This window comes from Globicephala melas, chromosome 16 (genome assembly GCF_963455315.2).
Source record: "Globicephala melas chromosome 16, mGloMel1.2, whole genome shotgun sequence".
NCBI lineage: Eukaryota > Metazoa > Chordata > Mammalia > Artiodactyla > Delphinidae > Globicephala > Globicephala melas.
The window spans coordinates 77496312-77507979 of NC_083329.1; the positions used below are offsets into that span (position 1 = coordinate 77496312).

At 44.5% G+C, this 11668-nt stretch overlaps 1 protein-coding gene across 2 annotated transcripts in view; it reads left to right on the forward strand.

Annotated features, from left to right (window-relative positions):
* Nucleotides 1-11668, forward strand: part of NID1 (nidogen 1) — a 95042-nt gene that overhangs the window by 80823 nt on the left and 2551 nt on the right. For both annotated transcript variants that reach the window (XM_030839482.3, XM_030839483.3), the window contains exons 15-19: nucleotides 1371-1497; nucleotides 5125-5296; nucleotides 7515-7672; nucleotides 10171-10294; nucleotides 10959-11071. In XM_030839482.3, the coding sequence (XP_030695342.1) occupies nucleotides 1371-1497; nucleotides 5125-5296; nucleotides 7515-7672; nucleotides 10171-10294; nucleotides 10959-11071 (694 nt within the window). The remainder of the gene's footprint in view (nucleotides 1-1370; nucleotides 1498-5124; nucleotides 5297-7514; nucleotides 7673-10170; nucleotides 10295-10958; nucleotides 11072-11668) is intronic.

The following is an 11668-nucleotide window of genomic DNA, read 5'->3' on the forward strand; positions in this document are numbered from 1 at the left end:
GCCTTTTCACTTTGTTGATTGTGTCTTTTACTGAACAAAAGCTTTTAATTTTGATAAGATCCAATTTATCTATTTTTGCTTTGATGTCATATCCAAGAAATCATTGCCAAATCCAATGTTATGAGGCTTTCAACTATGTTTTCTTCTAAGAGTTTTGTATTTTTAGCTCTTACATTTAGACTTTTGCTTCATTTGGAGCTAATTTTTGTATATGGTGTATGGTAAGGATCTCTGTTCCTTTATGACATGAGTTTTGGAGGGCAAGTGTCTGCTGATAATAACCCTGATTCTCCCAGTAAAAGAGCATCCTGGTCTTACACTTCTGTGGTCCCCAGGGCCTCACTTTGCATTTCCATATACATTTTAGAGTAAGCTTATAAGTTTCTACCAAAAAGAAAAGGAAAGGAAAGGAAAGGGAAAAAAAAGAAAAGAAAAGAAAAGCCTGCTGGGATTTTGATATGGATAGCACTGGATCTTTAACTCTATTTAGGGATATCCTAAACTCTATTTTGGATATCTTAGCAATATTAAATCTTAAGATCCATTAAACTAACATCTCTTCATTTATTTGGGTCTTCTTTAATTTCACTCTACAATGTTTTATAGTATTCAGTATAGAATCTTGCACATTTTAAAATACTTATTCTTAAATATTTTGCTGCTATTATGAACATTATTATTTTAAAATTCTACTTTTTGCTGGTATGTAGAAATACAATTTTACATTGACCTTGGATCCTGCAACCTTGCTAGATTCAATTTTTAGTTAAAATATTACTATAGATTTCCCAGGAATTTCTACATAAATAATCATAGTCTTAAAATAGAGTGATTTTACCTCTTCCTTTCCAATATTTATGTCTTTTATTTAATTTTTATGATTTTCAGTTGGGCAAAGATTTCTTAGATGATATACAAAAAGCATTAGCCATAAAGAAAAATAAAATTGCACTTAATACACATTTAAAACTTTTGCTCTCCAAAAACATCATTAAGAAAATGAAAAAGTGCTATTTACTGAGAAAAAATATACATACGTACATATATATATGTGTATGACAACAGATTTTTATCTGAAATATAGAAAGAACTCCTTCAACTCAATAATTTAATTTTTAAAATGGACAAAAGAGGGACTTCCCTGGCCATCCAGTGGTTAGGACTCCACATTTCCTCTGCAGGGGGCATGGGTTTGATCCCTAGTTGGGGAACTAAGATCTTGTATGCTGCGTGGCACAGCCGAAAAAAGACAAAGACTTGAAGACAATTCATTTCAAAAGGTATCTAAATGCCTCTAAGCACAGGAAAGAATCCCACCATCATCATTCACTAGTAGGTGGACCCCTCTCACCACTGGTCTGCACTTCCAGGATAAAGTCATCATTGGACTGGCCTTCGACTGTGTGGACAAGATGGTTTACTGGACCGACATCAGTCAGCCTTCCATTGGGAGAGCCAGTCTGCATGGTGGAGAGCCAAGCACCATCATTCGACAAGGTGGGCAAGCAAATGTCAGTCTTCCTTTTGGGGTTTTGCTTCTAGCAGCCCACGTGGCTCTTGGGAGAGAGTGGAGGGGTGCGGTGCATGGTTGTTTGCAGGATATGGTAATCTGAGAGGGGCTGTGTTCTCAACCTCAAACATCGCCCTTTCCAGCCTTCTCTGAAGAGTCCTCTGAGGACTCATCACTAAATCATGAACATCTTAGCTGGGGATTTGTTGCTAGCCTAAGGAGAGTAAAATTAAAACGGGGTAAATGTCCATGCCTGTCTCTGAAAGCTTCTGTAGCCAGTTTTAAGGAATAATAAAGGCCAAGCTCCACCATCCAGTTTGGATATACATTTCACCCTCTGGCTGCTGAGCCTAGAACCGATTCTCAGACTGTCTGCCCCAGGGTGGGTGGTCCATCAAGCAATAAGCAGATAGATCGTAAAGATGGAAGGATCACGAGCATATTGGCAAATATTGTCCCTGAGAAGTGAGTCTATTCGCACGACAGTTTTCCAGTTGAAGGGTTGTCACTTCAGCCTGTAATCTCATGGTGGGGTGGGTCTCCTGTCTTCTACCTCACCCCCACTGGACCTTGCTCAGATTGCCAGAAGAGTACAGAAAATCAGGCTGAACTCTTACAGACATTTCTGTTTTTGTTGCCTCACTGATGATAAAGCACATGGCACGTTGGCACAGCTTACCCCTCAACATTTAACCTCAGTGCCTTAACTTACGGATGCTGATTTAAGCTGAGGACTCTATTATGTTAATGCCTACCTTCAACAAGCCAAGGCTATTTTACGTAGATATGTTGTATCAAGATTCAAGTCCATTATGACAAAAACCCAAGGGCCTGTAAAAATTCTCCTGTACTGAAAAGGTCAAATATTACACATTACAAAGTCTGTGACTCATCAGCTGACTTGCAGATATTTTCAATCAAAAGACATTGTCATGCCAATGATATTTGCTGTGTAAAATCATCTTGTTTCCTCTGCAAAACACTCAAATCAAAGATACATCCTTAAAATATATGAGCCTCTTTGGTATTTCTTTTTACTTGGGGCCAACTGTAGATTTTCTAATTTCCAATTTAACATTTCCCTAGAAATTGGTACTTTGGAAGGGTCCCTGTGCCTGCGGAGTAGCCCCTGGGGCATGTTTTTCCTTCCTTGGCTCCTTCGGAAGAGATGATATAGCAGGAATTAAACTGAGGTTGAGTTAAATATGTCTGACTTTGGACATAGACCTCAAATCCTTTTCTGGAATCCAGTATGCTATTTAAATAACGTCTGCTAGTTTTCATGGCTTGCTTTAATGAACAGAAGTTTGAAAATGCCTTTTTGCATCTTATCACTGTTAAAAATGTTGCTATTATCTGTGATTTAACTTCAAAACCCAGTGGAAGAGGGGAGTAGGTCATCGTTTGCTATTTCCTGTTGCTTTTGAAACTGATAATCCAAGAAAGCTTTAAGCTCAGTAAGAAACATTCCAGACAAAAGCCCACTGTGAAAACACAGAATTAAATCAGAATGTGATCTTTGTAGAAGAAAGATCCCTAGGGATACATTTTTTTTTTTAATTTCAAAAAGAGAGAAAGAAACTTCCACTTACATCTTCATCGTGGTATGTGTTGGTACATTCCTAGTGAGTGAAAATGGCAGTGTGTATCTTTTCTTTTTCTTTTCTTCTTAATTTCATAACGTCTGAATCCTGGGTTTCTCTGTCTTTCCTTGAGTTAAAGTCCTAGCCAAATATCTTTGAAAAGTATCGTCATCTGTTTCCTTTCAACATAATCAGTGTGGAATATATTGCCCTGACGTCTTCCCATCTTGCCCTGACTCACAGCAAAGGATGAGGTTTTCCAGGCCTTTCCTTTGGCTCCTTATCCCATAAAGTATTTTCCTGGTTGGGGAAGGAGGTAGGGTTGCTCTTGGGTTTGACGTCAAGAGCAGGGCTGTTTATAAAGAGACAACGTGACACGGAGTTCCTTCCTGGAACTTGTAAAGAGACGCTCATTGAACAGCCTTCCCTGGTCCCACTGTTCTATGCGTGTCTGAATAGCTCATGCCTCTCAGACAGGATGTACTCATTCCAAATATACCCCAGAATGATTTCTTCTGATATTGTCTGAAAGTTGAAAGGGGCCTTTGGAGTTCAGTCTCACCATCTCTTTGCCTCTAGGGACATGGAAAATATTTTAATACTTTATAAATCTTTACTTTTGGATAGAACAATAAAGAACTTGTTTAAAATTAGAAACTGCTGTTTTTAATCCTTAATAAACTTCCTCTGTTGGGGGTCCTTTGAGGGGGCTTAGACATTGCCGGCATTCACAGTCATGATTGTATTAGGGATCTAGTGAAAGCCGATGTGGAGGGGGCTGAAGGTCGGGATTGCTCCTCTATTGATGAAAGAACACAGTGCTGCACCTGCCACAACTAAGGAGCCAGCGAGCCACAACTAAGGAGCCCGCCTGCCACAAATAAGACCCGATGCAACCAAATAAAGAAAGAAAGCAGAAAAAAAACAGTGCTGGGTTGGTTTCCTCGTTCCAGGCCCCTGGGGCAGGTTAGCTCCATCCTCGGCTCTCCCCCTTCCTGTTTCCACTTCCAGCTGTACTAGATGACCTTCGATTCTATAATCAGCAGAGGGGAAAGAATCCCAGATGACACCAGTAAAACCCTGGTGGGGTTTTAGCTTTTAACTTGATTGTATTTCTAGTCAGGAAACCATTGCAATCTTGAACTCCTGATTGGGTTAGGTGGGTGCTGAAGGTTCCCATTGCAGTCAGCTGAGGCTGTGGCAACCCCTGGCTTGGAAATCAGTTGCTTATAGCCTAGTAGGACTTCTGGGTGCTATTCACAATTCCTGACACCCCTTCTTTGTAATCCTAATACTTGTATCAAAGTAATAACAGCTGTGATTTCTTGCATATATTATTTCTCTGAAATAACCTTTTTTCCCCATTGATGAATAAGGTAAATCTGTCCCGTTCCCATCTTCAGATCTTCTGGTGCCTCCCCTTTGCATAAGGGATAAGCTCTAAGCTCATTAACACGGGCATCCTAATTTCATCTCTGGCCACCCTCCACCCTCGGGGTCTCCAGCCACACAAAATGACATATGGTTTACTTCAGGCCGTGTCTATTCTTCCTTTAGACCTATGTGCTGGTCCCACTACCTGGAAAACCTTTATCCAGGATCTTTGCCTGACAAAGTCCTGTTGTTTCTGCAGGAACCAGCTTTAGGAGGTGTTATCTCCCCCAGGAATCCTTCCCTGGTGTCCCCACGCTGAGTCCAGTGTCCCTCCTTCATGTTCCCACAGAACCTGGAACTCAGTCTGAACTGTGATTGGCTGTGGGCTTCTTCTTGAAGGCAGGGCCACAGCTTCAGCATCTTTGTGGGCCTGGCTCCCAATGTAGTGCACAGGGTGGATGTCCATCGAGGGAATGAGTAGCATTTTTCAATTTGTCACTAAGTGTTACTTATCTTAAACAACAAGCATTGAACACTCCCATTTGTTTTTTTCAAGGTGCAAGGATTGGATGCCAGGTGAAATAGCACTGAGTAATCAGAAAAACCTCATCTGACTTGCTTTAAAAAAAATCAGGAGTGTTTGGTGTTTGCTTCTAGATCTTGGAAGCCCAGAAGGCATTGCTCTTGACCATCTTGGCCGCAACATCTTCTGGACGGATTCTCACCTGGATCGGATAGAAGTTGCAAAGCTGGATGGGACCCAGCGCCGGGTGCTGTTTGAGACTGATTTGGTGAATCCCAGAGGCATCGTGACGGATTCCGTGAGAGGGTATCTTTGTGTAAATCTGTGTGTGCGTCTCTTCTATTTGCATCTGCCCTTTTGGATTTTCTCAAATGTTAGGCTATAACTCCAGCATTGCTCTCCTGAAATGAATGAGTTTAGGATGAGTGAGTCTACAGTCGGTGGCTTGCAGATATCCATGGCGAAATGGCAGTATGTTCACGTGTGATCATGGACTTGATACCGTGTTCCACTTTCCAATCTTTTACCAAGAGCCTTTGTAAGTTGACAGCTCAGAAATTGGATATTTCCACTTGGGTTGAATGGGAATCAACACCTGACTTGTATCGATCCCAGAAGAGTATCAAGGTAGCATAAATGTCCCCCTGGGGCTCCTTCCTGGGGGCCAACCCAGCATGAACACCTCCCTATGGGTTTTGTCAGCGTATCAGTGCTTTTTCTCCCTTTCCCTTACTGCAAGCTCTACATCTTACACACCGGGCCCGTGTCTCCTTGACGCTTTGACTCTTTCCCTTTGAGACCACACCTCTTGTTCTGTGGCCACTCAGCCACCTGCCTGACAGCAGGTGCCTTGACCACTGCTTCTGCCAGCCTTGCTTCTGGGCTTCATCCCCTGGGTCTGCTGTGCCTTCCTGTGTGTTGACAGCATATGGGAATTATTCCCATGTGTTTATGTCAGTTATGGTGTTCTAGGTTTTTTTTTTGTTGTTGTTGTTTGTATTTGCGGTACGCGGGCCTCTCACCGTTGTGGCCTCTCCCGTTGCGGTGCACAGGCTCCGGATGCGCAGGCTCAGCGGCCATGGCTCACGGGCCCAGCCGCTCCGCGGCATGTGGGATCTTCCCGGACCGGGGCACAAACCCGTGTCCCCTGCATCGGTAGGCGGACTCTCAACCACTGCGCCACCAGGGAAGCCCGTTCTGGGGTTTTTTAAACAGTTTTACTGAGATATAATATGTAACTTACGTTTAAGGGGAGTGAAATCGAGAGTAACAAAGATTCAAGTGAAGAGCCAAATCCAAGGGTCTTTGCAAAGGAAAATGTCTTGACGCCTGCAGATCCTTTTTAGCTGTTCTGTGTCTCAGTGTCTGCTAATGTCTTCACCATGGGTTCTTTATAAGTGTCTTTTTTTCCATAATGAACTTTATTTTTTAAATTTTATTTTAATTTTTTTTGGCTGCCCCTTGCAGATTGCAGGATCTTAGTTCCCCAACCAGGGATGGAACCCAGGCCCTCAGCAGTGAAAGCGCGGAGTCCTAACCCCTGGACCACCAAGGAATTCCCCTCTTTTAAAGTTTTTTGTTGTTGTTATTTTTTTAACTTTTTATTTTGTATTAGAGTCAAGTTGATTTACAGTGTTGTGTCAGTTTCAGGTGTACAGCAAAGTGATTCAGTTATACATATACATGTATCTATTCTTTTTCAAATTCTTTTCCCATTTAGGTTGTTACGTAATATTGAACAGAGTTCCCTTTGCCATATAGTAGGTCTTGCTGGTTATCCATTGTTTTAAAATTAATTAATTATTTTTTTGGCCGCATTGCGTTTTCACTGCTGCGCGCAGGCTTTCTCTAGTTGCATCAAGCGGGGGCTATTCTTCGTTGCGGTACGCGCGCTTCTCATTGAGGTGGCTTCTCTTGTTGCAGAGCATGGGCTCTAGGCATCTGGGCTTCAGTAGTTGTGGCATGCAGTCTCAATAGTTGTGGCGCATGGGCTCTAGAGCACAGGCTCAGTAGTTGTGGCTTGCGGGCACTAGAGCGCAGGCTCACTAGTTGTGGCTCGTGGGCTCTAGAGTGCAGGCTCAGTAGTTGTGGCACACAGGCTTAGATGCTCTGTGGCGTGTGAGATCCTCCAGGACCAGGGCTCGAACCCGTGTCCCCTGCATTAGCAGGCGGATTCTTTTTTTTTTTTTTTTAACATCTTTATTGGGGTATAATTGCTTTACAATGGTGTGTTAGTTTCTGCTTTATAACAAAGTGAATCAGTTATACATATACATATGTTCCCATATCTCTTCCCTCTTGCGTCTCCCTCCCTCCCATGGCAGGCGGATTCTTAACCACTGCGCCACCAGTAGCGTGTACATGTCAATCCCAAACTCCTTAACTATCCCTCCCCCCAACCCTTCTCCTCTGGTAACCGTAAGTTCATTCTCCAAGTCTGTGAGTCTTAAGTGTTTTCTAAGTGAACTTTTTCTCATGCATCTTCATATTTTTCTTCCTCTTTCTCCTCCTTTTCCTCCTCCAGGAATCTTTATTGGACAGACTGGAACAGAGATAGCCCCAAAATCGAAACTTCCTACATGGATGGCACAAACCGGAGGATCCTTGTGCGGGATGACCTGGGTTTGCCCAACGGGCTGACCTTTGACGCTTACTCATCTCAACTCTGCTGGGTGGATGCAGGTGATGGAAAGCCCCAGGCCTGGCTCCCGGGGTTGGAACAGTGCCTTGTTTTTTACCAAACAATTATTGTTACCCCCTGTACTATCAAGATTATCTGTTATGGGGAAGAGAGCTTAAGATAACTGCTTTTTTCCTGCACAAACAATAGCTGCATATCTTTGCTCTGAAATTTATTGTTTCTCTAGGCTTGACACAGTCTAGGGAGAGCTCTTAATCTTCCAGGTCAGGGGTCAGCAAACTACAGCCCTGGGACAAATCCAACCTCCTTGGTATAACCCAGGAGCTATAAACGGTTTTCACATTTTAAAAAAAATTAATTTATTTATTTGTTTTTATTTTTGGCCGTGTTGGGTCTTCATTGCTGCGCACAGGTTTTCTCTAGTTGCGGCAACTCTTCGCTGCGGTGCGTGGGCTTCTCGTTGCGGTGGCTTCTCTTGTTGCAGAGCACGGGCTCTAGGCGCGCGGGCTTCGGTAGTTGTGGCTTCAGTAATTGTGGCTCATGGGCTCTAGAGCGCAGGATCAGTAGTTTTGGTACACAGGCTTAGTTGCTCCGCAGCATGTGGGATCTTGCCAGACCAGGGCTCGAACCCGTGTCCCCTGCATTGGCAGCCAGATTCCTAACCACAGCACCACCAGGGAAGCCCCGGTTTTCACATTTTTAAATGTTACATTTTAAAAGGTTATATACAGCACGTGGAAAGGAGGGCCTCTGGAGTGTGGAGTTCTGGAGTTTGGAGAGAGAAAACTGTAGCTGGAGCTTCAGCTTCCTGTTTGCCACCAACAAAATTATCAGCATCTTGCATCAACCGTGCGCTATCGATCCCTCCCTCTCTCCTACTCATTTCCCTCAAGCATTTTAAGAAGCCCCAGTGAAGAGCCTTAAAGAAGCAGTCCAGGATCAAGCATTCTCATTGCCTCTTGGAAAACAGGGAGGCCTCCATGGCAAGTTCCCACCTCACGTAGGAAGAGAAGGGCCACATAAAGGGAAAAGAACTTCCAAAGATATAAAGAAGGTGTCTCATTCCTCCACATCCAATAGTACTTGTGTACAAAGCTTTAAAAGATGGAAGCAGAGTTTGATGGGCCTGCCTGCAGTTACCAGTGCCATCGTGTGCTCTGGACTCTACCCATTTTTACTGAGTGTATAATCTACATGGTCATTTCTAACTGAGTACTACGCCGTCATACGACGTCACCGAGGCCTCCAAAACACTGTGTATTTTAATTTGCATTTTTATAAGACTGTTTAGGCAAGCTCAAGTGGTAATGCAACATTTCTTATTATAGGATGCTTCGGAGTTTCAGATTTAAGACAATGACAACTTAATTCAGTTGGCATTAGAGCTATCTAAAAGTTTTTTCAATCCATAGACTTTTTTGCAGACAAACTAGTTGGCTCAAATTTATTAGTCTCACACTCCTGCTGAGGCTCATTTTATATTTCACATGCAAGAATCTGAACGTCTCAGAAATGTAGTGCAAATCACGCATTCAGCCTAGTCATACTCATTTTCAGTACGGTCAAGTCTTCTCCCAAAGACCAAATGATTTGATAGAAATACTCTACCTTTCAGACTGGGGACAAACTAAACCTTGGCATTTTCAGTAAACTATTTGTTTACATTAGTAAAATAGATTGATACTGTAAAATAAATAAATAAAAGGTTATATAAATGCTTATATAATGTCCTGGGTTTTTGCCTCTTGGCTCACAAAACCTAAACTAGTTACTAACTGGCCCTTTAAGAAAAAGTTTGCTGACCCCCCAGAGCCTGTCCTCATCCTGATACCTATTAAGCACGTCACAACTTAACATTCTTGTAGCTCCCGCTTGTCCCCGGGGGCTTAGGCAGGACTTGAGGCCAAGGAAGATAAAGTAATGCAGCCCTGATGTGTGCTCTGGCCTGGGCAGATTTGGGGTGTCCCTCAGGCGAGGGATGTGGGCAAGATACTCAGCCGGGGAGGAATGTCAGCCATCCATCAAGTCTCTCTTGTGTTCCTGCTCTGTTCTAGACACTGTCGGGTGCCACGGGGGATGCAGGGAGTAAAGCGTGCGCAGTTAAGTGAAAGCCCAGGCCTTAAGTTGGTCATGATGCGGGTATTGATGCGAGGCTGTGCAGCTCGGCAATTCTAAGGGCTCTGAATGCGGGGAGGGGAGGTTTGGAGAGGCTTCAAGGAGGAGGGGCTTGAGCAGGAGCTGGAAGATGGCATCGTTCCTAAGTCCCCGGGAACTGGTGAAACGGGGTGCTCTTCCTCTGCTCCAGCTTCTGTCTCCCCATCAGAACCAGGTATGGGTACTGGATGGAGGGGGTGTTGGTCAATGAGGGGCCAGGGAGGATGAACAGACAACTTTCCAGTTTAGAAGAGCAACTCTTGTGTTCTCTAGGATATGAGCCTGTAGCGCTCCCTCTCACCCTTGCCCTCATTACTCTCGTTTTTGGACACAAAGGGCCCATTTCTTGTATGAACAATGGACGATTTGTGTTTGCCCCACACAGGCACCCATCGGGCCGAATGCCTGAAGCCCGATCAGCCCAGCAGACGCAAGGTTCTTGAAGGGCTCCAGTATCCTTTCGCCGTTACAAGCTTCGGGAAGAATCTCTATTACACAGACTGGAAGACGTACGTCAGCAGCTGGAGCGTGGGGGCCGGGGGGCCTGCCCTGCCGCCCTCTCTGGAGGCCACGCCCTTCCCAAGTGGCCTCTTGGCTTGACCTTCCCGCCTCCAGAGGTGCCCCCTCTGCCTCGCCCTTTGATTGTCAGAGAGGAGGGCAAGGAATGGGAGGCGGGGCTTCTAGGGAAGCAGGGGGTGCCACGTATCATCTGGATGCTCCTTGATGGGCAGCTTCAAGTGCAGACTTGGACTTCCTGAGCATGTCTATTCTCTCCCCAGGAGCCAATCTCGGTCACCTGGCTGGTGGGCTCCATGCCCCTATTTTATTTTATAAACTGCAGTATTCCCAAAGCCGCTTCTTGACCAGCTCTTCCTGCAGGAAGGTGGGGTTAAACCAAGCAAGCAGATGTGGCAAGGGCATCTGTATAGAAAGTTGATTTCCCAGCTTGGAATTTAGAGCCGGAGGGAAGAGCTAGCTGACCTTTTCCAATTTTTTTTTTTTAAGAAGCCAGAGAACTGCACGCCTGTCTCATCCCAGGAAGAGGGAGGGATGGCTAGGAAGCAAGGCCAGTGAATCTGTTTATGGCCTCCAAACAACAAAAGAGGCTGCCCCCTAGAGAAGAGTTCAAGACCTTAGATGTATTTTAACCTCCCATCTTTTGGTGCTCTGTAGGAATTCCGTGGTCGCTGTGGATCTCGCTATTTCCAGAGAGACGGATTCCTTCCATCCCCACAAAGAGACCCGGCTGTATGGCATCACCGCCGCCCTGTCTCAGTGTCCTGAAGGTAACTCACCTGTGCTGTAACTGGTCAGGGGGCTGGAAGCACTCTGGGGCTCAGAGCCCACACTCCAGCTGCTACCTATGTGGCCTCTCATAGCCCTTATCACGTGACGGGTGAGACACAGTCCCTTCTGTCATGGGTCTTCATTAGTGAGTAGGTGAGCCAAGACGAATCAATAGAAAATGTTAAAGAATGAAGTGGATAGAGGATAAGGGTGAGGAAAAGTCTAAAAGTATGCGGTCTTCAGGTTCCAAGGAGGAACATCAGTGTTAGGATCTCTGCTGCTTTAAAATCCATCCATTTGGCCTGACAGCAACAGCAGTAATTCATAATAATAATAATTACCAGGCAAACATGGATGTGATACTTACTGTGAGCTAGGTACATCACATATATGAAGTCACTTAGCATACTAAGTGCTTTGTATCCACTCGTTCACTTAATCCTTATAGCGACCCTATGAGGTAGGTACTATTATTATGCTCACCTTATAAATAAGGAAACGGAAGCCACTTGCCCAGAGTCACACGGTCACTTACGGTGCTCACGATGGCAGAACCAGGGATGAGCTATGCAGCCTGGCTTGAGTCTATGCTAGGC